The sequence below is a fragment of the Neovison vison genome, chromosome 2, assembly GCF_020171115.1.
Source record: "Neovison vison isolate M4711 chromosome 2, ASM_NN_V1, whole genome shotgun sequence".
In the NCBI taxonomy this organism is placed as follows: domain Eukaryota; kingdom Metazoa; phylum Chordata; class Mammalia; order Carnivora; family Mustelidae; genus Neogale; species Neogale vison.
In genome coordinates, this window is record NC_058092.1 from 44,497,349 (window position 1) to 44,523,165 (window position 25,817).

General features: G+C 51.7%; 1 protein-coding gene across 1 annotated transcript; it reads left to right on the forward strand.

The window, feature by feature from the left end:
* Positions 1 to 14,229: 14,229 nt before the first annotated feature.
* Positions 14,230 to 24,654, forward strand: TMEM61 (transmembrane protein 61). The gene is made up of 4 exons (XM_044236419.1): positions 14,230 to 14,328; positions 15,184 to 15,267; positions 18,795 to 19,144; positions 24,230 to 24,654. The coding sequence occupies exons 1-4, from the start codon at positions 14,230 to 14,232 to the stop codon at positions 24,495 to 24,497; spliced, it is 801 nt and encodes a 266-aa protein (XP_044092354.1). The 3' UTR covers positions 24,498 to 24,654.
* The last annotated feature ends 1,163 nt before the right edge of the window (positions 24,655 to 25,817 follow it).

Consider the following 25,817-nt stretch of genomic DNA (forward strand, 5'->3'; position numbering starts at 1 on the left):
GCAGGTGCAATTGATGGGCATGGGGGATGAGAAGGAGGGAAACTGAGGCAGGGAGGGAAGAAGTGGTTCTGGCAGAAGCTCAGGACATGGATCCCCAGGATCAGGGGCCACCAGGTGGGCAACTGACCCCATCATGCCTGGGCAGTGCCTGGGGCCTCAGCTCTGGGCCATTAAGGACAACCGGTGAACTCTCTGGGCCTGGAAAATGGGGCTTCTGGCTCTGGGGACAAAGCCACGTGGAGGTCACTGGAGCCCTCACTTTTCCTACGGCCTGTATGTCCTTAGATGTCAAAGCACCACATTTAGACACAGGACAGTGGTTCTCAGCGCAAGGTGGCACTTAGAGGCTGTCTTGAGTTTTAATTTTCGGCCCCTCCTTGGGGTTCTCGCTAGACCAATTGAGCCCTGACATAGTGTTCACAAGTGAGGAGGCCAGCTCTGGGTGCTGCGGTATCTCCTGTCTGATCATGCTACAGCCTGGAAAATACAGCCCAGGAAGTCCGGCTAGGATTCTAAGAACAAAACAAAGGTCCTCATCCAACAGCTCAGTTTGGATGGCAGCCACCAGGGCGTGACCTTGGGCACATCATTTAGCTTTGCAGAACCTGAGCTTTCCTAAAATGGGAAGTTGAGCTAAAGATCACTCCTTTCTCAGATAGTTGTTGGGAGGACACATGGAAGCAGGTTGTATTATTGTTATTATTTTTCATAATATTTGAAAATATTTGAGCCCCTCAAACCCAGCACGGCACCCCCACCTCCGTCGGATTCGTCCAGCGTTTACAGAGTCCCTACTCTGTTCCTGGCCCTGTGCTGGCTGCTGGGGTGTGTTGCCAAAGTGAATGTGGGTCCCATAGCCTGGGGGGAGTCTCCCATGAGGGTCCCATGAGGACACATCCTCCCTAAGCCCAGGGTTCTCAGTGATGCTCCTGACGCGTGGCCCATCTGGGTCTGGGCCCTGAGTGTCCTCTCCACCAGCCCAAGATGACAAGAGCTCAGACCGGTGACTTCAGCCCTCACGGGCAGAACCAGGTGTCCTCCAGCACCCACCCAGTGCCTGTTAGCACACCAGCATTGGGCTGCCCGGTCCCGGTGAGAGAGGCTCCAGCTTGCACTCCAACATTGGGATTTCCAAGGAAGTGGAGTCAGATTGGTTCCAGAAATGACATGGTTTCCTGCAGGTCTGGGCCTTTGCAAAACCACAATAGGAGCCATTGTGCCCTCGGTGACTCAGGGCCTCCTGGAGGAACATGTGATGGAGGGCCCTGGTGGAACACATGATGCACTTGTTCTGGAATAGAACTTCCAGAAGATTCCCTCCGTGTGGATGCTTTGGTCTGCTTTCTCCTCTTAGGGAAGAGACGAGTGAGCCTGGCTTTTCCTGCTGTCTGTTGAGCCGGGGAATGACTGGGAATCTGATTTGACTATCACCAGCTCTTTGCCAGTGCCTGGCCCCCATAGCTCTTTCTGTCCCTTTTCAGCAGGCTCTGCTGATTTAGAGGTAGAGTGCCGTGATCTTGAGCACAGGACCCTGGAGCCAGACGGTGTGAGTTCAAATCTCAGCTCTGCAACTCGCTAACACGATCAGGTGACCTAACTTGGCTACAGTTCGGTGTCCCCATCTACTGGGAGGGCTGCTGGGAGAATGCTCTGAGCTCACTTTGTAGAGGGCTTCGGGTGGCGCCTGTCACGTAATACTGAGCTGTGTCAGTGCGAGCTATTACCTGTCTTCTCCACTTGCCTTGTTGTGCCCTCTGTCGACGGGGTGACAACAGAGAGCATGGGACACAAGCATACAGAGGTTCATTGTGGGGAAGTGACAGATGCCAGGTCACCTCTGAGGTCGAGGAGTGACTGAGTCTCCAGCCCCCAGCCTGGGGCACTCTCTGCTGTCCTCCTTGTCTCTGGGCCCAAGCCCTAAGCCCTCAGATGCCTCACTCCCTCGCACAGCCCATGTGCGCTGGGTACCCACTCCACATGAAGCACTCTGCTAGGGACTGGGTACCGGGGTGGAAAGATCCTGCCTCTGATGAATGTGATCTAAGTCATGGGGAAATAGAGAGAAGTGGCACTCTTGGGGGAATCCAAAAACAGGGGCACTCATCCATTCTGGGAAGTCTTCCTCGGGAAAACGATGTGTTGGCTGGAATGGGAAGTATGAGAAAAGCAGGGGCTGTGCCAGCGAGGGAACAGCATTTACAAAGCCCCGGCCCCAGGAGAGGCTCCAGTTCCTTCTTGACTATGGCTGAAGCACAGAGTCCACAGGGGAGGGACTGAGGACCTGGTCAGGCATTGAGTTAGCCTACAGCCTGGTGGGGAGGAAAAGAGTCGGGCTTTGAGTCAGCCAGCTCTGCCTCCTCTGTGTGGCCTTGGGTGACTTACTTAACCTCTCTGAACTGTTTGTTCCCCCTGCTAGAACATATATAGGGATAAGGAATAATACTAATTAGGAATTATTATTTAAGAGAAGGAATATAAAATACTAGCATGTTATCTGGCACAAAATAAGCATTCAAGAACTATTTCATCAACTCCAAAGACCCATCCCACCCCCACCCTCACCCCCCAGCAAATGTTAACATCTCTGATATTGGGATTCTTCATAAAGATCTAATTAGCCGTTTCATTTCTTTCTTGGGGTTACACAGCTAATGGTGTCCTACGACTGATGACATCTTACTCTCAGGGATATATGGTGGCTGTTTGGACTATCTAGACCAGAGGTCAGCAAACGTTTTCTGCAAAGGCCCAGAAGGTGAATATATTAGGCTCTGGGGGGCCATATGGTTTCTGTCACAGCGACTTACCCCTGCCATTACAGTGTAAAAACAGCCAAGGACCATATGTAAATGATTGAGGCTGGCCGTGACCAATAAAACTTTATTTACAGACACTGGCTTATGAGCTTCATGAAATTTTCATGGGTCACAAATATTATTCTCCTTTTGATTTTTTCCCCCCAACCATTTTCAAAGGTAAAAACCGTTCTTTGTCCACAGGCTGTTCACAAACTTAGTTCCCAGGACAAAAAACAGGAAGCTGGCTGGATTGCCCCATTGCACTCAGACCACAATAATATCGACGGAGACAAGGTCAAGAACAGCTCTTCATAAATATCTGTGTTTTATGCGTCTGTTCCTATGTGGAAAGTCGCCAGACTTTTTCAAGCTTTACTAGGAATTATGTGTGATGATGTTGGGAGGTATCTAGGAGCAGCTTGAATCTAGAAACCCAGCTTGGGTAGACTGGAAAGTGGGTTGTTTGGCTGGAGGAGATGACCCATGAGCTGAGTTTTGCAGAATAAATCAGAAGTGTAGTGTGGAAATGGGGGGGGGGTGCAAAGTAAAATGTGAAGCTGACTTGTGCGTGTGAGAAGGAACAGGCACGGCTGGAGACTAGGTGCTGGGGCAGGGGATGACGCAGAGCAGGGACGCCAGATAGTGCCAGCACACCAGACAAAGGACTTTCATGCCAAGGCAGGAGTTCTTTTTTTTTTTTTAAGATTTTATTTATTTACCTGACAGAGAGAGAGATCACAAGTAGATGGAGAGGCAGGCAGAGAGAGAGAGAGAGAGGGAGGCAGGCTCCCTGCCGAGCAGAGAGCCCGATGCGGGACTCGATCCCAGGACCCCGAGATCATGACCTGAGCCTAAGGCAGCGGCTTAACCCACTGAGCCACCTAGGCGCCCCAAGGCAGGAGTTCTTAACTTGAAGCCCATAGACTGAGTTTTAGAAGGTTTACAAATCTCTGTCTTCTTCTTCTTCTTTTTTTAGTTTTAAAGTTTTATGTATTTAAGTAAATTCTACACCCAACGTGGGGCTCAAACTCACATCCCAAGACCAAGAGTCATGTGCCCCACTGCCTGAGCCTGCTGGACAGCCTTAGATCTCTTGAAATGGTATGCAAAATTTTGTGAGGATGTGTATTTTTTAAATTTTTTTAGGAACGTCTATGCCTTTGATCAAATTCTCCAAGGGGGCTGTGACCCCCAACTGAAAAATAAAAGCAGCACTAAAATGAGTTTAGAGCCATGGGCAGCAGACACCATCAGTCAGACTGGCGCCTGCCTTGCTCAGCTTTCGTTTTGCTCTCGGAACGCTTTGATAGGCGGGGATGGGCCCTCTGAGAAACAGGAGTAAGTTTCCTCTAGGAAACAGGAATAAGTTACTTTCTTTGTAGAACAGTGGTGGGAATTACAAATACCCAGTGAAGTTCAGACAATCCCTTGTTTTCTGAACTCTGGTTACATGAATACTTACTGTGATGGCTTGCAGTACCCGAATTGGTCCCTGAGAGTCGCGACCCTAACTGAACACCTGCCTGATGAGTTGGCGCTTCCACCAACGGAACACTTATGGGATGGGTGAGCCCCAGCGAGCATGTGTGGTATGACCGAAGTCCTTTTTGAGCCTTTTCTCCATGGATTGCGCCCCTTTATTGCATTGTCCAATGTATTGGGCATTAGTGCTGACATCTTTGAGCAATTTTGCCCACGTGTTAATTGTAAATACCCACGAGAAATCAGAAAACCTGTGATGACAGTGGGTGAGGCCAAGTGGCCTACAAAGGTCCTTCATGAGCTGAAAAAGCAGAAATGATCAAGAGTGTTGAGAGTAAGGGGCACATGAACGGAATGAGCTTGGCCGTGACCGTGTGCCTGTCAGGGAAACAAACTGATCGTGATCACCAGTGAGTGTGGTCCTGACATGAGCTGACATATAATAGTTAAAAAGGCAATAAAGGGAGCTTGGTCCCAGAGCTGTGTAACACAAAAGCAAACCGATGTCCACTTTGATTTATTTTATCCTAACGATTCATCTATGGCTTCAGGTACAGGCCATTCATTCCCTGAGTCCAAAGTCTCAAGAGGGGAAGGGCATCTTCCAGTTCCTTGGTCTGGACACAGACCAGTGTCAGGCACTCACAGTGCCCTCTCCTCCTTTTGCCCCACACCTGACTCGGGAAACTCTCCTAGGGGTTAGTGTGAATATTCAAATTGGATTACTTATTTTATTATGTTAAGTGGTGGTTGTATTCAGTTACATATCGAATACACCATTTCATTATAATTTACATTATAGTACAAATCCATTGATAGAAAACAAAAAGCACACACAACACTGTAGAGTGTCACCATATGTCAATAACAACGTGTGTCAATAACATCCAACACTTCACATTATGTAGAAATCCTCAGTGACTTGTTAGCTAGATGTTTAAGAGTGTTTTAATAGGGGCACCTGGGTGGCTCAGTGGGTTAAGCCGCTGCCTCTGGCTCAGGTCATGATCTCAGGATCCTGGGATCAAGTCCCGCATCGGGCTCTCTGCTCAGCGGGGAGCCTGCTTCTCTCTCTCTGCCTCTCTGCCTACCTGTGATCTTTCTCTATCAAAAAAAATAAATAAATAAAATCTTAAAAAAAAAAAGAGTGTTTTAGTAAAATTCAGAACTCAGTTGGGCTTTTGAGATGGGCTATGAAAGCAATATTAATTTTTTTACTTAAAATAATGGAATATAGGGGTACCAGTCTGGCTCAGTTGGTAGAACCCGTGACTCTTGATCTCAGGGTTGTGAGTTCAAGCCCCATGTTGGGTGTAGAGACTACTTAAAAATAAAATCTTTGAAAAAATAAAAATAAAATAATGAAATATAAGCTCCTGCTGGCCAAGTTTTCTCCACCTGCCTGGCGGGCCAGGGTGATTAAGGTGCCTTCAAATGTTTCACAGAACAATCTGGAAGCTTCCAGAATGATGAGAGGAGCTAAACATATCCTGAAATTTTAGCTAAATGACCCAAGGGGCTTAGACCCAGAGTCTCAGAATGTCATAAGCAGGAAAAGATGGGCCCTGGGACAGCAGGTAGGCCAACCTTCCCCATCTGATGCAAGGGGAAACTGTGGCCTGACCTGGGAAGGGACTGGCCCAGGACCACCCGATGAACTGATAATTAAGCCTCTAGCCTTCAATGTCAGTGCTTTTTCTGCTTCTCCTAGTCCAAAACTCATGTGATCCTACCATCTCAATTACTGATGTGGAAACAGGTCACAGAGAAGATTGACTTGGCCAGGGTCACTTCACAGGCTAATGATTTGGAATAAAGTCTGAGCATTTGGCCTGTAGTAGCCTTAGACACCATTGCATGCAACCTTCAATTAACTGTTGAGAAACCAAGCCCAGAAAAGGTAGCAAGTGATCATATTTCTGTTGATATCTGGCTTTGCTGTCACTGGCGAGTGAGAGTGCCATTCCCTGAGCACTGGCCTCAGGAGACAGGGCAGCCTAGCAGGGAGATGGTGATTTGGTTTGAACAGGCCCAGTGGAAGGTCCTCAAGGAGCCCAGCTGTTGGGTAAATGGGGCTGGGGCCGGGAGTGGCTTCGTGTCACAGGTGGTAGGAAATCCTTAGTTAGAGACAGATGATTCCAGAAGGGCCTCCGTATATCTGTACAGAAATCATTAACACTATGAAGAATTAACACTATGAAAAATCATGGAATTTTTGTAAGACTTGGATGGGAACTAGGGCACTAGGGAGTTCTTCAGAATAAGAGGAACAAGGAGAGGAAGAAAGGGAATTGAACCCCAGAATAGAGTCCAGAGGCTGGAAAGGAACTCCAGCTTTTTACAGATAGGGAAACTGAGGCTGAAAGGGGCAGAGACTTGGCCAAGGCCACAAGGCACAATCAGAACCCAAAGCAGCCCCGGCTGTCTGCTCAGTTGGGTCTCTTCCATCAATCCCATTTCAGCACATTGAAAGGCAGGCTTGCTGTATCTTTCTGAGGATCTCTGGAAGCGGAGAGAACAGCTGGCTCTTTCCCAGAATCTGAGCCCTTTTATGTGTCTGCCCAAGCTCCCAGAGGTCACCCCTGGAGTAAAGGCTGTCGCCAGCCCTCCATCCACAGACTCTCCTTGCTCTCAGCCCTTTGTTTTCACTCCCAGACAAGATTTCCTCCTCGGACAGGAGGGCGGGGGTAACTCCCCCATGCTCCAAGGCTGCCAAGCCCATTCTTAGCCGTTCCAGAACAGAGGCCCCAGAATAGCCCGGGGCCCGTCTCTGTTGGGCAGAAAATGACTTCCAAGGAAGCTGAGGCCTTGAAGTCTTGATCCTTTTCTTACCCACGGTTTCCTTTTTTAGAACAGGAACTCCGAGGACGGAGGACACAGCTCCTTGCCTGTCTGTGAATAGTCTCCCAGGCATGGAATTCCAGGAACCCGCATGCCACTCAAGAAACGACAAGGGAAGAGCACGTCCCTTGCAAGGTGGCTGGAAGCAACTCCAAGAGTCTGAAAAATTCATCCTGGCACCAAGTCTGGCACAACCGTGGTGCGGATTTTCCACTGCCTCACCCGCCCGCCTCAATTCACCTACACTGACTCCTTCTCCCCTTCACTTGACAAGGATGTACTGAGCACCTACTATATGTTGAGCGTCTTCTAGGCACCAGAACTTTTTTAGACATATCACGGAAAATGGACAAAGATCCCTGCTGTCAAGAAGTTACTATTTTAGGGCGCCTGGGTGGCTCAGTGGGTTAAGCCGCTGCCTTCGGCTCAGGTCATGATCTCAGGGTCCTGGGATCGAGCCCCGCATCGGGCTCTCTGCTCAGCAGGGAGTCTGCTTCCCTTCCTCTCTCTCTGCCTGCCTCTCTGCCTACTTGTGATCTCTGTCTGTTGGATAAATAAATAAAATTAAAAAAAAAAAAGTTACTATTTTAAGAGGGGACTGGCTCCCAGACCTCTGTACAATTTTGTATATTTATAAAGGCAGAAAGCATAGAGCTTTGATGTTGGATGGGCCTGAGTTTGAACCTGCTTTGTTCTCTGATCTTAGGTGGCTGTTTTAACTTCCTTGAGCCTCAGTTTCCTCAACTAAAGTGGAGGTACAAATTCCTCCTTTATCCTCGGTTGGATAAGTAGAGAGTTACATCGATTCAGCAAGCCCGCTCCTGCCCATATACCCGGGGGACGTGAGACCATCCACACAAAAACTCGCCCACCACAGCTGTGTTCAGAAGAGCCGAAAAGTAGAAACAACCCAAGTGTTCATTAACTGATGAACAGGGAAACAAAATGGGATATATTCAGATAATGGAATATTTAGCAATATTTGGTAGGAACGAGTGACTGCTACATGTCACTGCAGGACGGACCTTGGAAACATCAATGCGAATGAAAGACGTCATCACGTAAGACCACACAGATGTTTCCATGTACATGGAATGTGTGGGTGAGGCGGAACCATGGACACAGGAAGGAGATCTGTGGTTGCTCTAGGGCTGGGGGCAAGGAGAAGGTAGATTGTGATGTTAAGAGGCACAGGGTTTCTTTAGAAGATAATGAAAATGTTCCAAAATTCGTTATGGTGATGGACACACAACTCTGCATAAATTAAAGGATGCTGAATCGTACACTTCAGATGGGTGAGTTTTATGGTACGTGAACTATATCATCATAAAGTTGTGAAAAAAAAATTCCTACCATGGAGGGACCTTTGAGGGTTATGACCCAAGTATACAATGTCACTAACGTGGTGTCAGCATTTGGTTGGTGATCAGCCAATGCTAACTTTGTATTGGGTTATAATCTTTAACAAGCTGGTTTACCCAAAAGCTTAAAAATATGTCCATTGTCAGCATAAGAATGATATACCCCTGATAATCTGCGTTGTGCCTTGAGCAAGTGGTCCTCCAACCCCGCACACCCAGTCCTTTCCATGCATGCCATAATCCCACCTATATCACAAGCCAGCTCGAAGCTGCTTCGGTGGATCCTCCCTGTTGGTCCACTGAGGAAACCTGGGGCACTCAGAGGCAAGCTCTGCCCACAGTCTGCCCTGTTTCTGGGCTCTTGGTGAACACTGTTTCTCTGTGTGGGCTGTCTCTGTGTTCAGCACCAGGCACAAAGGACACACTTATAATGACAATGTTTACAACACACATGCCCTGTGTCCCCGGCACAGCACCTGTGTGGGCAGAATTCTCAGGTGGCCCTCATGAACTTTGCACAGTGGTTCTACGGCCAGGGGGATTGGGAGATGTGATTAAGATTACTAATCAGGGGGCGCCTGTGTGGCTCAGTTGGTTAAGCGTCTGCTTTTGGTTTAAGTTATGATCTCAGGGTCCCTGGATTGAGCCCCGTGTTGGGCTCCCTACTCAGCAGGATTCTGCTTCTCCCTCTCCCTCTGCCTCTCCCCCTGCTAGTTCTCTCTCTCTCTCTCAAGTAAATAAATAAAATCTTTTAAAAAAGATTACTAGTCAGGGACCTTAAGACAGAGATGGGTGAGCCTTACCTAATCACAGGAGACCTTCAAAAGAGGGTTTTCTTCCCTAAAGCAGACAAGGCAGCCAAAGTGATTCAAAGTGTGAGGCAAATTTGGCTTGAGGGAGGTTCTCCGCTGCTGAGATGGAGGGAGCCCCAGGGCAGGAATGGACCCAGGGCAGGAGGGACTCGTGGGAGCAGAGAGCAGTCCCTGGCTGCCATCGGAGAGAAAAGGGGGCCTCGGTCTTCAGTCACCAGAAACAAGATTCTGTCAACAACCTGAATGAGCTTGGAAGCAAGATTCTCGCTCTGAGCCCCAGATAAGAGCCCAGCTCCTCCCACACCTTGACTTGACTTTGGCCTTGTAGAGCCCTAAGCAGAAAATCCAGTTGAACCCACCAGGACTTCTGACCTGAGGTACTCTGAGATAGCAAATAGGTATTATTTTACATTGCTAAGTTTGTGGTAATTTGTTATGCAGCTATAGAAAACAAATATAGGGGCGCCAAGGTGGCTCAGTCTCTAAGCGTCTGCCTTTGGCTCAGGTCATGATTCCATCCCAGGATGGAGCCCCGCATTGGGCTCTCTGCTCAGCGGGAAGCCTGCTTCTCCCTCTCTCGCTCCCCCTGCTTGTGTTCTTGCTTTCACTGTCTCTCTCTCTGTCAAATAAATAAATAAAATTTTTTTTAAAAATGGCTCTGGGCATAAGGAATCTATGCCTGGGTTCCTGTTTTTCTTCCGATTTGCTGTGTGACTTCAGGAAACTCACTCTCCTTTTCTGGGCCTATAAAATAGAGACCAAAGCGGATCAATTCTTTTCAAACATTTTCTCTACCCATCCCTCACTTCCAGGGTTTTTCCCTCAAAGAAGAACTGACTCAGAACCCTAGGAACAAAACCTGGTACAAAAGGCCCCTTACTCTGACTGGCTGGGAGTGGGGCCAGGGTCACTGCCTGCTCCCCTCTTTCTGCTCTTTATGTAAGAGAGAGAGAGAGAAATGAGAGAGAAGAGATGCTCTGATGAGTTTGCTTTAGAAGTTACACATTAAAATTGCAGAGACTTTTCTAAGGCACAGAGAAGAAGGCTGTCTTTCTAGAATCTCAGGTTTATTCTCCCTCATATTCCTTTATATTATAAATTCACATTTATTTCTTTCTCCTTCTCCCTGTGGGACATTGTCTGAAATCCTCTGAATGAAGCAGTCTCCAAAGCCTAACTTAGATAGTCTCAACCAGGGTTCCTTAATCTTGGCACTCGACAGCTGTCCCTTGTTGTGGGGGTGTTGTGGGCTGCTTATCCTCGTTCCTGGCCACTACACATGGGATGCCGGCAGCGTCCCTCTGCCCACCACGGTGCTGAAATCAGAAATACCTCCATACGTTGTCAAATGTCCTCTGAGGGATAAGTGTGGGCAAAATTGCCCTGGGATCAAAAAACTGATCTAAGCCCCCTCTTTCATGAAGCCAAACCTCAGAATCCTGTTTGGCATTAAGGAATGTGCTCAGAGGTTGTTCTTTAAAGATATTCCTACTCCTTGGCCTTGGTTGGCCATGGCTACCTTGCTGGCAGAGTCTGGGATGTCCCCATTCTCCATGAATCTTCTTCCCTCCCGATGGAAATGCACCGTGCTCCTAGGCAGCCAACAGAACCCACCACTGCACAGCCCATGCTGTTCATGGCATCCACTCACAGTGGGCTTATGGTACGATGGCACGGGGCTGGGAGTATGGAGAGGGACATGAGATGCCCATACTTGCCCACAAGATGCTGTCCATAGCTCAGCTGGATATGTCAGCAAATAATAAAATGCAGCGAGATATGGAAATATATCCATGACAGATTGTGTTAAATAAAAATAAAGCCTATTAGAATGATATGCAATGCATGATCCGATTTTTGTAAAATGTGTCCATTTGGAAAAGAGTTACGTCACAATGTTATAATGCCTGATTATCTCTAGGTGATGATCTTGGACAAGGATGCTGGACCTCTGTCCCAGAAGCAGGAGGTGGAGGAAGGAGGCAGGATGCTCTTACAAGAAGATGGTGGATTCTCTCATTGCTTCTTTATTTACAGATAATAAGAAGAATCATCGCCAATATTACTAATACTTACTATGAGCCAAGCACCGTTGCCAAGCACATTATATAATAACTCCTTTAATCCCCGTAACACCCCTAAGAAGCCTGTCTGATTCCAGTGCTTATTTCTCGTCGCTTCTCCAAATGAGGCTTGGTACCATGGATCCCAGAGCAGCCTGCTTGCGAAGGTGGGAGTGGGAGGGGCCGGGTGAGGGAGTGGGCGGACCTATGCAGATGATGCCTCGTTCAGGGGAGTGTTTTTCTTCATCTACAGGGCTGGACCCTGTTCTATTTCTGTGAAGGGGGATATTCTGATTTCTTTCAACCGATCGATATATTCTAAACTCCCTACAATATCCAGCTACTTCTTTTTATCAGAAAAGAGGAAGGGAAAGCACGTGGTTTTATTGGTGTGGGTGTGCTCAAGGCCAGGGCGGATGGGTCTATAAAGTCCGGTGGGAGCTTGGGAGAGGGACTAGACAGTTCTGCTTTGAGGTACTGAGGAAGAGGCATCCAGAGAAGGTGACCTGTGACCTGCATCTTAAGGGAAGAGTGTGAGCTCACCAGGTGTAGCCAAGGCATGGCGCTGTGCTTGCAACACCCTGGATCATGAATTCAGTAGTGTGGTCTGAGGGGAGCACAGGAAATGAAGCTGGGAGGTGGGTACTTAGCAGCTGGGGTCCTTATTCTGAGGACGATGGGGAGCACTGAAAGTCGTAGGTGGGTGAGGGGCTGGGCGGGGTGCTAGTCTGGAAGCTCAGGCTGGTGCTGCACGAAGGGCAGATGATCTGGGGGCAGAGAAGCCAGGTGGTGGCTGCAGTCCTGGTTGGAACTGAGGAGGGGACAGTATGGCCAAAATGGAAAATGCCTACGGGTCTGGAAGATTCAGACCCGTGTGGGTTTCGGCACCTCCTCCCCACACCCCTCCCCCCATTTACTAGTTGTGTAACACTGGGCAGGGCACTCTCATTCAGCCTCTATGACTGAGCTGAGGGGACAGCTAACTGGGAAAGGCAGATGGTTGGTGACAGGTAATAAGTGGGTATAAGTGGTAACCCCCTTCTCCACCCCCTTCACGCAGAGGCTGGTGACCCATTTTCTCCTCTGAGTCCCCCAGCTGGTGCCAGGGAAATTGTGAGGTTGCTTCTTTGGGAAGGGTCTATAAGCATACCAAGCCTGTGCGACCATGGTACCCTAGCAGACCCTGGGGGACTGAGACCAGAACTTCTGGGACCTGTGGGGAAAGAGGAAGACAGAGGCAGAATGGGGCCAGGTCCCTGGGTTCCAATCCATATCCCATCCCAGCCCCCTCTGGTCCTGAGCCAAGCCACATCTGGTCCATCCCCTCAGGGAGGTCACCATCAGCTAGGGGAGAGTCACAAATAGAGCCCTGTTGCCACACAAGAGTGCATGGAGGCCAGCTTCTTGTGAGTAAGGTCTTAACTAAACCTTGTAGCGACCCTGGGAAGCAGGTGCCATGCTCTCCACTTCAGAGATGAAGGAATAGCAGCTTCAAGAGAAGGCTGTGGCCTGGGTGTTCCCACCTGGGGGTGGCTGAGTCGGGGACAGAAGCCACAACCTGTTCAACTCCAGAGCGTGGGTGTCTGGGTCAGGATGAAGGAACAACATGTGCAAAGCCAGACAAAATCACAGGCTGGTTAAACCTTCACTAAATCCATGTAGGTCACCACCAGGACTTCCATGTAGGTCACCACCAGGTTTAAGCAGGAACAGGGATCTCTACCTCACCAACCTGTGGCTTACTGCTAGGCCTACTGACAGGGGTGGGGCGGGGCAGGGCAGGGCAGGGCAGGGGAGTTCTGATCAGTGAGGAGCAGTGCCCTGCAGAAATGCCCGCCCCTGCAGCTGTGAGTCAGCCTGGAATTTCACAGCCTCCAGCTTCTCCCTCTTCTCTTGCCTCCCTGGAGCAAGTCCATGAGGACACCAAGAGGGCTGCTGGTGGCCTCTGGTCCCTGTGGGCTTGCCCCCACCTCCAGATTGAGAACAGCAAAGCAGAAGGAGGTCCTGGTTTGAGGTCTGCCTGGTTTCTGTCTCAGCTCAGAGATTCTGAACTCTGCGTTTATGCAGGCTTCTCTGGGCCTCAGTTTCCCAGAGACGCACACAGCCAGGATGAAAAAGACCCCACCAGTCAGAGAAGGTTGTGCTCAGAGAGGGTTAATGCTCTTGGATGGCAAGTTGCCTCGGAGACAAGGAGTTTAGGAATTGGGGGCCTGGGTCCTGCCGCAGGCCTGCTCTGTGACTCTGAGGCAGTGTTTCCTGTCTCTGAGCTTTTGATCTCAACGAGGCGGCTCTGACCTTCTGTGTTCCTGGGCAGGGAGGACAATTGGTCACCAGCAGCTTTGTGCGGAATCCTTAGCTGTGGCAGAGGGGAATCTGGCCCAGTTCCCTGGCTTGTTGGAGCAGCAGGAAAAGACAGAAACAAAACCTAGACCCCAGCTTGTCCAGGAATGGGCTCCTTTTGACCTACATGGATTTTGTGAAGGTTTAACCAGCCTGTGATTTTGTCTGGCTTTGCACATGTTGTTCCTTCATCCTGGATGCTATATCCTGTTCCCCGCGTTCTGGGACAGCTCAGATGTCCTCCCACAGAAGACTTTGCAAACACATGCAGGGCTCACCCTTCCTTCAGACTCCTAAATCACCTGTCTCCCAGACTGCCTTTAGCCTAGCACTTAACGATGCTCGGAAGACCCCTGAGTCGGAACCATGAGCCTTCCTTTGACACAGGAGAAAGAAGGCTCAGAGAGGTTAGGTCACACAGCAGTGGGAAGCCCTGCTCCCAAACCCCACCCTCCTCCCCTCTCCGGGCTGGAGCCAAGACCTCGGGTAGGCGCTGGGGGAAGCTCTTACATGCCAACCATTATTTCTCAGAATGCCTTTCTGCTCAGGATGTGAGGTCCTGGAGATAGGGCCTGCTCTCAAGACTGAGTGCTCTGAGAAGCAAAAGCCAGTTACTTCCAGGAAGTACACAGTAAGTCCTCTTTGGGCCTCAGTTTCCCTTCCTGCGAAATGGGAGTGAGGAGGTATGGCTCAGCACTCCTAGGGGCCTCTCGGACCCAGCCCTTCTCGGCTCCCAAGCCTGCCCCAGTGGCATAGCCGTGGCCGGGAGGGATTGGGGTGGGGACGGCCGGAGGACAGCCCGCTCCGCTCCAGACGGTTGCAGCTGGGGCCTGGACACCCTAACCCCGCCCTCCCCGCTCGCGAGGTAGCTTTAAGATCGGGCGGAGCCCGCGGCGCAGTACCTGGAGCCCCGACCCCAATCATCCGGGAGTCTCCGCCCTGACCGACAGTGCGCGAGGACCGGGATCGGGGAAGAGGTGGGGCGGGCGGCGCCCCCGCCCAGGAACGGAAGCCCGTGCGCCAGCGCAGGGGTCGCGGGCTGGAGGCCGCGCGGGGGTACAGTGCGAAGCCCCACTGCGGCCCCCCCCGCACTGCCCCGAGCGCCCCACCAGCTCGCAGAACTCCTGCGAGGATCACAGCCCGCCGGGCGCGCGCGTAGGGTGCAGCTGGCGGGACACCTCTCTGCGCCGCCTGGAGGGCGGCGGGAGCGGACGGGACGCCCGGCACCTGCGGGTCGGGGGCATTTGGACACCCCTCGACGAGACCGAGAGCCGGACCTGGGAGCTTTTGGGGAACAGGGAGAGCCGGGTTAGGAGACCGCCTCTAGGGCCGCACCCTAACGCCGGGCGCCTCCTGCAGACCCGAGGGATAGCAGTCCTGGGGATCGTGTCGCCCTCGGTCCCTGTGCCTGGACCACGCCTGACTACCTGCCTCCTGATGGCTTCCTCTGAGGTGGGTGTAAGCTTACTTCTCTCCCTCCTTCCAGAGCATCAAGGCTCCTCCTAACGCCGAGCCTGCCTGTCTCTTCACCTTGACTACGGTGACTTGCTGGTGCAGAATGGACACCCAGGTCTCATCCTGTGTTCTAACTCGCTGGGTGGCCTTGGCCATGGCAGTCAGGGCCTCAGTTTACCCGGCAGTTGATTGGGGATGGTTCGGACTACTTCCTGTTGAGATGGTTTAGTTCTTACAGGAAAGCGGCAGGTGGAGCTCTCCTGTGGGTTACACAGTGTGATGGGCCCATTTTACAGAGGGAGCCAGGGGAGGCGTGGAGAAGCTAGGTAAGTTGCCCAGTGTCAGAGCCAGGGTCCATTCTTGTCCAGCTCTGTGTCACCATGCTTCACTTACAGCTTGTCATCCTGCCATCTCATCTTTACAACTTACTTTCCCCTGCCAGGCAGAATTTGAGCTCAGCGATGCCGAGCAGCCTCAAGGTCACTGAGCTTGGCCATGGTTGGAGGGAGTGACAAGTCTGATGCAGGGAAGGACCTCCTCTGGCTGGTGGGAGGTGGGGCTGGTAGCAGCACATAGGCTTCTGGGAGGAGGTGGCTGGTATCTGGTCTGGGTCTTGAAGGGGGAGCTGTGAAATGAGGGCTCTGGATCAGGACCAAGGGCTCCCCGGGACAAGGCCCCCAGGGCCCCAGGACTGGGTTCAAATTTGGCACTGACCTCAGGCAAGCTGTCACTGTTGAAGCTCTGTAATGCTGTTGTGGCGATTAAGTTGGGGCCACCTGTAACGTGCCGTGTGGGACGCAGCCCGTGTCAATGCCCAGTACACGTCAGCTGCTGCCATCGTCACATATGCAGGCCAAGGGAGGCATGGGAAGGAAAACCCCACCTGCAGACCACCTTCATCTCGAGGGGCAGGATTAATGATGATTCACATTCCCCTCTGCGGTTTTCTCTCTTTCTCACAATGAGCAACCACTGCTTTTATAGAAGCTCAAAGCACCTTAGGTTACCTTCTGTGGAACAGAGTTCTTTAAGTGTCAGGAAATACAGCAGTTTCTGGCTTGGGGCCGGGTCCTTCACCTTTCTGGGCTAGGTCTCCTCATTTGTAAAACAGGAATTTCTTTCCCTGCCCTGACCACCCACCTCAGGTGTGGGGAGAGTCAAGAGATGCCAATATATACCGGCGAGGGTTTACTAACTGTTATCGGCTTGCTGTGAGTTTCGGAATTGTTTTTCCAAGCTGATTTCTGCAGCTTTTCCTCTTGACAGCCTCTCCTAGCTGTCTAACTTCAGAGAGGGAGAAGTCAGGTTCTTTTTCTGTTCCCCTCACAAATGCCTTGAGCTGGAGACGGGAGACACTTGCTCCATACACAGATTTACAGGAAGAGAATAGCAGGAAATTTATGGATGACATTTTTCTAGATGCTTCTGGTGGTCTGGGGGCTCAAAAAGATTCGGGAAAATGCCTAGAGCACCCCTGTTACGTGTATACATTCTCTTTTTCTCTCACACGTCCACACATGTATGGGTTTTTAAAAAATTTTTATTTATTTATTTGACACAGAGAGAGAGAGAGAGAGAGAGATCACAAGTAGGCAGAGAGGCAGGCAGAGAGAGAGAGGGGGAAGCAGTCTCCCCGCTGAGCAGAGAGCCTGATATGGGGCTCGATCCCAGGCCCCTGAGATCATGACCCGAGCTGAAGGCAGAGGCTTAACCCACTGAGTCACCCAGGTGCCCCCACACATGTTTTTAAACACAATTGGGAACATGCCCTTTTGAAGTCTAAAGCTTTGCCTACTAGATCTTTTTTTTTTTTAAAGATTTATTTATTTATTTTAGAGAGAGAGGGGGAGAGAATGTGATTGGGGGGAGGGATAGAGGGAGAAGGACAGAGAATCTCAAGCAGACTCCCCGTTGAGGGCTGAGTCCAATGCGGGCTTGATCCCAGGACCCCGGGATCCTGACCTGAGCCAAAACTAAGAGCCAGCGTCTTAACCAACTGAGCCACCCAGGTGCCCCTTCACCTACTAGATCTTGAACATTTTACTATGGCCCTCGGCTCCCCCAGGAGCACACCCTTGAATGGCGGCACAGAAGGGCACCATTTGGGTTCAGCACACTTGGCTGGGTGAGCCCCCATTTGGAAGGCGTTCCTGATCACTGAAGTCTAGGGTCTGTGAGTTCCCCAGCCTCCCACTTCACTGACTCAGATTTTGTAAGAGGAGGTGTTGTCTCATTAACTTCTTTTAAAGAACCTGCCCTTTATAAGGGAAAGAAAACAAGCCCAGGGCAGTTGGTAGGTTCAAAGCCAGGCCTCCACTCCTTGGCTGGATGCGGGAGCCGCTGGAACCCTGGGCTCCCTCCCTCCTCTTAGCTGGTGGTGGTGGTGGTGGGGTCTTTTCCCATAGCAGGGGTTTACCCAGTAACACTTTCCCTCACTTGAGGGAATTTTCTTCAACAAATGTGTATTGAGCAGCTACTATGTGCTAGGCGTGGGGGGGATATAGCAGTGAGTGGGGCCAGTGTGGATCCTGTCTTCAGGGTGCTCACTGTCTGGTGGGGAGCACAAGCAAAGGAGAAGTTAAACAGAGGCAGGGAGGTGCTGTGATCCAAGAAGGCCAAGGGACTTGGCGTTTAAATGGAGGCTTCCCGGGTGAATGCCAAGCCCAGTTTTAAGGGGAGATAATGGCAGGTTACCAGACAGAGAGAACAGCATGTGCAATGGCCTAGAGCTTGGCTTTGGGGACAACGTGGATATGGGTTTAGTCCCTTCTTGTCTTTGGTAGGATCTGGGGCCAGATTTCCCCCCAGTGTTTGTTTTCCCTGTGCATTTTTTCTTTCCCTGATGGAGATGACCCACCATGCATAATTTGGCATTCTAAGCTGAGAAAAGGAAGATATACACATCACCCCCCTGCCCCTGTAGTTGTTAAACATTGGTGCTGAGTTTGTTTTCTCAAATGGGTTATTAATATTCCATCCAGGGGGGATGACACGCTTTACTCACCCTGTCCTTGTGGTTGGACATTTAGGCTTTCTCCATACTAGGACCATTATAAATAAGGCCGGGGTGGACATCTTTTTTGCACAAAGGGGCCACCTGTTGTGGATGTCAACTTGGAGCTTCTCCTGACTTCCTTCACACCTGCTCCTTTACCCGCCCTGAGTCTGTGCTTTCCTCTGCCAGCTGGAGGGAAGTATCAACCTCTCTTGGGATTGTGACTGGGAGAAGGGAGCCAACAAGTGTGCCTGCTCATCCCTCCCAGCCTGTAGCTGATGGGTTGGCAGGTGTTGGGGGCTGTGGGGGGGGAGTCACACCTACCAGGCTGATGGGGCCTTATGAGGTCTAGGAGTGGGTGCCCAGAGTGAACAGAGACACTCTTACTGAGCTCCTGCTGGGTCCCAGGCATGGTGGTTGGAACTTAGGACACATTCTCAGTGGCCTCTGGAACAGCCCTGCCAAGTTGGAAGTATCATCTCCATTTTACAGATGAGGAAAACAGAGGCACAGAGGAGTCAAATGAACTGTCCATGGTTACACAGTGATCTCAGACAAACGAGGGAGGACAGAGAGCAGGGTCTCCAGTTCCCCTGCAGGCCTTTCTCATGGCCCATTTTCTCCTCCCTGCCCTTGTCTGTGTTCAGACGTGTGACGCGAGCCGAGCGGCCTCCGCGCTACGTTATGGCATGACGGTCAGCGGCATGGTGCTTCTGGTAGCTGGGACACTCTGTTTTGCTTGGTGGAGTGAAGGAGATGCAGGTGCTCAGCCTGGCCAGCCGGCCCCACCCACTGGGCACCCTGTGCCTGAGGCCCCCAGTCCCCTTCTCAGGTCAGTCAGCTTCTTCTGCTGTGGCACAGGGGGCCTGCTACTACTCTTCGGCCTGCTGTGGTCCATCAAGGCCAGCACCCAGGGGCCTCCCCGCTGGGACCCGTATCACCTCTCCAGAGACCTGTACTACCTCACTGTGGAGCCCTCGGAGAAGGAGAGCTACAGGTCAGCAGGGCAGGGTGGAAGTGATGGGTGGGGTGTGGGTGGATAAGGCACTGTCACGCTATTGGATATTTGTGTAGCACATTCTCATGGGGTTTCTCCTCTGGACCAGGCCTGGCCTATGTTTGGAGGCTGATCAGCACCATCTTGGAGGCTTTAAAGCCCTTTGACAGACTTTGACAAACAAAGGTAGTTAGAGCTGTCAGAGAGGGGCAGACATGGTCCTATGGAGACATGGAGAAATCCAGGAAGGCTTCCTGGAGAAGGCAGCAATTGAACTCAGCATGGTCTGGGGCTGAGTAACATAGGGGTTAGGAGCCCAGACACAGGAGTCAAACCTACTGGGGTCTTCTCCTGGTTCTGTCACTAACTAGCAAGTAGGAAAGTAGATGGTCCAACCCTACTGAGCCTCTGCTTACTCCTCTGAGGTAAGAGAGAATAGCACAATAATAGCAAACACCTGTATTCACCATGTGCCCGATTCTATTCTAAGTGTTTTGCATCTATTTGCTCATTTTATATTTATAGCAGTTCTCTGAAGTGGGTCCTGTACTCCACTTACAGATGAGAACTCTGAAGCACGAACTGACTTGCCCAAGGATACCCACCTAGGGCGTGGCACAGTCAGGACATGAACCCAGGGCCTGTGCTCTCACTGCTCCCCAGCTTAGGGGACATGCAGGTGTAGAACTTTGCCCAGTGCCTGGTGCACAGTAGATGCACAGGAAATGTAACTTTCCTCAAGTGGATAAGGTAGAGCGAGGTTATTTAGGCAGGCAGAAGAGCCTGTGCAAAAGCTCGGGGGCAGGATGGGGGTGGAGACAAAAATCTTGTATTAAGACCATCTTTCTCAACCTTTTAAAAATTATGACTCCCTCTAAGGAGTCTTTTTAGGCATTATTTTTTCATCCCACACCCCCTCCATGAAATGTTCATGCCACAGATATATTGTTCGCTCTAGATCTGTATTATACACATAAACAGAGTATCACCAGAACCTGTTTTTTGCCCTGCAGTGAATGCAGTCTTTACGTGTGCACTGACAAGCTTTTTTATCCCTTCAGTCAAGTATGGGCTGTGCCTACATCTCCAGGCCTGCACGCAATTCTAGTTCTGTTGGCCTGCAATGTAAAAATCAGTTACCAGTTACAGAAGAAGAAGGTGCAGGATATCTGGCCAGCAAGTGGCCGAGCCTGCTGGCTGCAAAGCTAGCATTCTCCCCCACCCCCACCCAGCCTGTAAGCCCTGGGTTTTGGGGTGTTAGGGGCTAAGCCAGACACAAATGAGCTGGCCAGGAAAATGTATTCTGAGTTAAAGAATATAACAAATTCTTCCTGCTACTGTCCTGTGACTCCCTGAGGTCAGAGACAATAAAGCATTCAACCAGGGGCCCCTTGGTACAATGGTCTGGCCTTGGTTTGACCCAACTGTTAAAGGGAAGGGCACGGCCTTGGGGACTCTCCAGCCAATCCCCTCACTTCTCCGCTGAATAGCCTGGGTCCTAGAGAGACTGAGGACCCACCTGGTCACAACGAGTTAGTGGTTGACTGGAAGCAGGCCAGCCCTTGGCGTGCTGGGCTACAGCCTGTCGTTCCTCGCCCAGCGTGGCCTGACCGCCTGGGGAGGGTGTTGTCTGTACACACAAGCGTGTTGACTCAACAGGGTCGGGGCCATCGTGTGTGTGTGTGTGTGTGTGTGTGTGTGTGTGTGTGGTGGGGCCAGCCGGCCTTCATTCCCAGCAGGGCCAGGGAGATGCCCACCCAGAAGGGTGCTCGTGACCCATCAGGTCTGGAGACCCAAGTCACAGGTTTGGAACCAGGATGACTGGTTCGGGGGGTGGGAAGGCTGCTCTTGTGAACGACTATCTGTCTTGTCCCTAAAGCTGACGTCGCCCGGTCCTGCTGCTCTGCGAGGCCAGCCTCTAGCCCCCCACGGGGAGGGTACTCTACTGGTGGCAGGACAGGAGGTCTCCGGGGACCCCCACCCTCAGGGAACCCTGCAGGAAAAAACCTGGGTCTCTTCAGACAGGAAGGTTTCAGCGTCTGTTCTTTCGTCGTAAGCAGTGTGTCCTTGAGCATGTTACTTGGACTCTCTGAGCTGTGTCCAATCCTTTGTCTGTCATCAGGCCATGACAGAACGTTCCCCTGTGATGGCTGAGAGGCTTGGAAGAGGTGAGAAGTCGGGAGGTGTAGACCCTGCAAAGTTCACGCACATTTGAGCTCTGCTGCGGGGCTGACTGGGCCCTGGGCACTCCAGCGCTCACTCACTGACCTGAGCCTCAAACAGTGGGAAGTAAAGGCAGGGATTAGGCCCATTTTACAGATGATACAGCTAAGGTGTGGACAGATTAGGGCTTGGGGTGGCAAGAAGGGTGATAAGTGCCGTTGCTTGAGCTTTGCAGTTAGATGGGGCTGGGGCTTTGCTGCTTAGTTGATGTGTGACCTTTACTTAACTGTACAATGGCTGAGAGCCATGCTCCCAGGCTTGTCACAGACATGACATAGATTAGGGAGCTTATACTTCGGGCAAACCGTAAGTCACCCTTGTGCCTTTCCCTTTCCATACTGCGGTTACCGGACTCAGCGGAAGGGTGGGAGAGGCAGCGTGGGACCCAGGTCTCCTGCCCCCACTGGGCTCCAGGAGTGAGGCAGGCCCCAGCCCCTTGCTGTGTCTGGGGACCCTAGTGTCAGGCCCCCGATGCAAAATATTCCATGAATGGAGTCTCCATCCAGAAGTGTGTGTGATATGGCCGCCCCACGTGGGGCCTTGTGGTGACTGAGTTCCCAGACTCTGGACCATGGGTATGGGACTTGGGGCTGGCTGGGCCCAGATGGTTACTAAGGCAGCAGCAGGTGCATGACGGCCACTCCATGTCTGCCCTGTAAGCAAACTTCCTGCTGTGGGCTGAGCTTACCTGGCCTCTGTGCCCTGCCCTGCCAGCTGTCACCTGCCCGGCTGATCCCAGGCATACCCCCAATCTGTCTCAGGTCTCCATGGCTTGGAGAAACAGGGCAGGGAGAGGCAGAGGTGTGGCTGGGAGGGGAGCAGAGCAGAGGACTTAGGGCTCCGGAAGCTGTATGACCCACAATTTTCTGAGTGTTGTCAGAGCTTTTTCCATTTTCCCCCACCCTGAATCTATAAAATGGGAATTGTCATCCCCATTTTACAGATGAGAAGAAAGAGGCTCAGAGAGGCCGCATGAACATGCCTGGGTCATACAACAACAGACAACAACAGAATCTAGCTTGCTTGCCTCCAGAAGCAATATTCTTTGCCTGCCCTCACATGCGAAGGATGCTGGGAACTCAGAGGAGAGCTTTCTCAGCTGCAGGGCTCCCGGGCTGTCTTCCAGAAAAGGAGGGTCTGTGAGAGAAGCGTGCAGTAGCACTAGACAGGGAGCCCAGGTTTGGCTCCCGGCTGGTGCCCTCCATCAGGCTGGCACACAGGGTGGGGGGTCAACCCTAGGCTCTCCACCAGCCTCTTCCATGACCCTGTCTGTGACTGGAGCAGCAAACCTGTCTCCTTAGTGGATCACTCTGAGGGCTGCGGTTGGCTCGGGCTGAGAAGACACGTCCAGAAAAGGGCTATGGCCCCGGCAGATGAGGAGTGCTCCTGTGAGGGGCAGCAGCCGGTGCCCAGCACCCCCCCCACACCTCTTCTGACCCCCAGGGCCAGCTCCCTCTGGTCTGGTCAGGCAGACTCCCCGGTATGGCTTGAACTGCTTCCCCATCCACTCCAGACAGATGAGCTCTAGCAAGTGACAGCCTCTCCGAGCCGGGGTAGCACTTAAGGTACAGGAGATCTGTGATAAGTTTTGTTCCCCACACCCCTTCCTCACAGAGGCTTTTGAGATTTTGTTGTCAGCTCCCATTTATGGAGCGTATGCTAAGTGCCCCTTCCCCTAGGTTATCTCAATTAATCTTCATACAGTCCTATGACATATGTGCCGTTATTGTCCTCATTTTATAGATGGGGAAACTGAGGCTCAGATTAATGGAGTTACTGACCCCATGATCTTCCACCAAGAATGGGACAGAGCAGAGAGTTGAACTAGCCAGTGCCCAGACTCATAAATTGGTGTGGGAAGCGACATTCAGGATCACCTGGTCTGCTCCTGTATCCTTCAGCATCATCCCCAAAGCATAAACAGACCAGACCTGGGATCAGCGACACTCCCACCTGCCAGGGTCTTGGGAAGGGAGGAAGCACTAATTCCCCAGAGGTGACCCACCAGGGTTCGGAGAGGACTGAGGGCCAACCTCATTCCCATCAGCATTGTGGCTAAGATACAGGTAACCTGTTTTTGGAATCTAGCTCTCGAGAAGCCTCACAGGATCTGGTCTCTGCCTTAAGTCCCTCTAGAGTAGGTAGTTCATTCGTTGGAGGCAGGGCAGGTCACAGGAAAGCCAGACTGTTTACAGATAGATGTGGTTCACCTGGTAGATAGTGAGTTCTCCATCTCTGGAGGTATGCAAGCAGAGGCAGTGACTTGGCAGACTTACCACATGAGGCCTCAAGCATCCATTCGGGCAGGAGAACTGATGTCTCCCATCCTGCCTTGAGCATCCACAACTCCTGATCTTGTAAGGGATATTACAATAAGCTAGAAGTCTTTCTGCCTATGAACCATCACTCTGTCTTTCAACAAACAACCCCAGACCCCTACCCTGAGCCCCTGGATGCTCAAAGTCAATCCTTGCCCTGGCCCCTGAGGGGGCCAGTGACAGAGGGCGACAGTGCTGTGGGAGCCCAGAGCAGGAATTGAGAGCTCTGTGGGGGGAGGGACCAGTCAAGAAGCTTAGCAGAGGAGTCTGTCTCACAGGACAAGTGGGGACTGGCTAGCAGAGAGCAGATGGACTTCCCCTGCAGAGAGAACTGAGGAGGAGCAAGGAGCGTGTGTGGGCAGGGAGGACAGAAGGGGAGGGCTGAGGCCGGCAGGGCTGGCTCACGCCATGCTCCAGGAGTGTAGCCAGGGTACTGGGGGGCCCGCACAGGGTTTGGACCACGGCATGAAGTCCTCCCCAGCCCCAGCCTTCCTTGCTCTTTCTCTCTCGCCCCTGCTAGAGCCACTCTTCTTTTGTCCCGTAGGCTCCCAGTGGGGGCTGCCATCCCCACTTACGAGGAGGCCATGTGCTGCCCACTTGCCGAGGGGCCCCTGACACCACCCGTGGACCCCATGCAGGAAAGCCTGAAGGACAGTGCCTCTTGGGATGCCCTGCTCGGGACCCAGCACCCCCCGCAGCCGCCCAACTACGAAAGCATCACTGGTGCCGTGTACAACATCTCTGGAGAGACAGCTCCTGGCACGACAGGCTCCTGCCCAGGCCCGGCTCAGACTGCGGACGGGGGAGGGTAAAGGCTCCCAGCAGACCTCAAAGCTGGGGTGATGAGCTTCCGGTGTGCAGTGCAGGGCCTGGTACACATGAGGCACGCAACAAATGACTGCTGTTGAATGCTCTTGTATTTACCTGTCGCTGTGTAACAAACCGCTTAAATAAATCCGTCTTACTATCTCTCGTGATGCCAGGGGTTGCCTGGGCCTGGCTGGGTGGATCTTCTGTAGTCCAACTGGATGTTAGCCCTGGCTGTCAGTTGGGGAACTTTGTGGTCCAGACGGGTAAAGGGGGGCCCAGAGGGAGGAGCAGAACTGCCCAAGGTCACACATGGAGTTTATGATCAGGAGAAGGTGGACTCTGAATTCAGGTCTCCTGGGCATGGGTTCTACCCCATACTGGTTGAGTGACCTTGGCAAACAAGCGGCTTTGCCTCTCTGCCTTGCTTTCCTTTGGTGTAAAATGGGAATCGGGAGAGACAAAGGCCAAGGTCCTACCCGAGGAGCTGAGTTGTGAGGAATACATGAGGTGATAGCAGCTGGCATTGGGAGCTCACAGTGACCCCGTAGGCGCAGTATTAATGCTTCTGAGAATAAATGCACATCTTAGCCCAGGGGCAGGTGTCTATGAGTACCCAGAGATGTCAGATATTGTTAGTAACCTCCCTCCAACCAGTGCAAATTTGGGCTCTGCTCTTGTGACAGGGAGTTCATTACCTAGACTTACTTTCCAGATGTGGTAGAAATGTCTGTTCTCTGCCCAGCTACATTCTGCATCCCCCATTTCTACCTCACCCCATTTACAGATGAGAAAGCCAGCTTAGAGAGGTCAAGTAACCTTCCCAGGGTCACACAGCAAGCAGTTTCAGAGTCCTGGGACTCAGTCAGCTGGATAAGGGCAGCATTCCCCGAGGGCGGACTGCATGTCAGGGCAGGCCTCTGCATTGTTCCCATCATCACGGCTGCTCTGCAGGTGGTGTTCCCATTTACCAAGCAAGGAAACAGCCTCAGATAAGTAAAATGACAGAGAACAACGGCAGAGCCAGGAGTTTCATTCAAGCCTGCCTGTGCTTCTCTCTCTGGCCTCCCTCTCTTCTGGAACTTCTATGCATCCCTCCATTCCCCAGTATCAATCAAGAGCCTTGCCCATTCTAGCCCCTGGGGCTAAAACAGTGACCAAAACAAAGTTCCCCCTGCCTTAGCAGGAGACAGACGAGAGACGAATAAACAATGTAACTAGCATGATAGATGCCCATGCATACTACTGGAGAAAAACCAGTCAGGAAAAGAGGACACCCTGGGGGGAGGGAGTGCTGCAGTTTTAGACGCCTCAACGTGATGACG

Excerpts from the sequence above, each read along its gene's own strand:
- TMEM61 (XM_044236419.1), top strand. The coding sequence starts at position 14,230 with ATGCCTTTCTGCTCAGGATGTGAGGTCCTGGAGATAGGGCCTGCTCTC. Across the intron at positions 15,268-18,794 it reads GGTGCAGAATGGACACCCAG|ACGTGTGACGCGAGCCGAGC; the intron begins GTCTCATCCTGT and ends GTCTGTGTTCAG. Across the intron at positions 19,145-24,229 it reads TCGGAGAAGGAGAGCTACAG|GCTCCCAGTGGGGGCTGCCA; the intron begins GTCAGCAGGGCA and ends TTTGTCCCGTAG.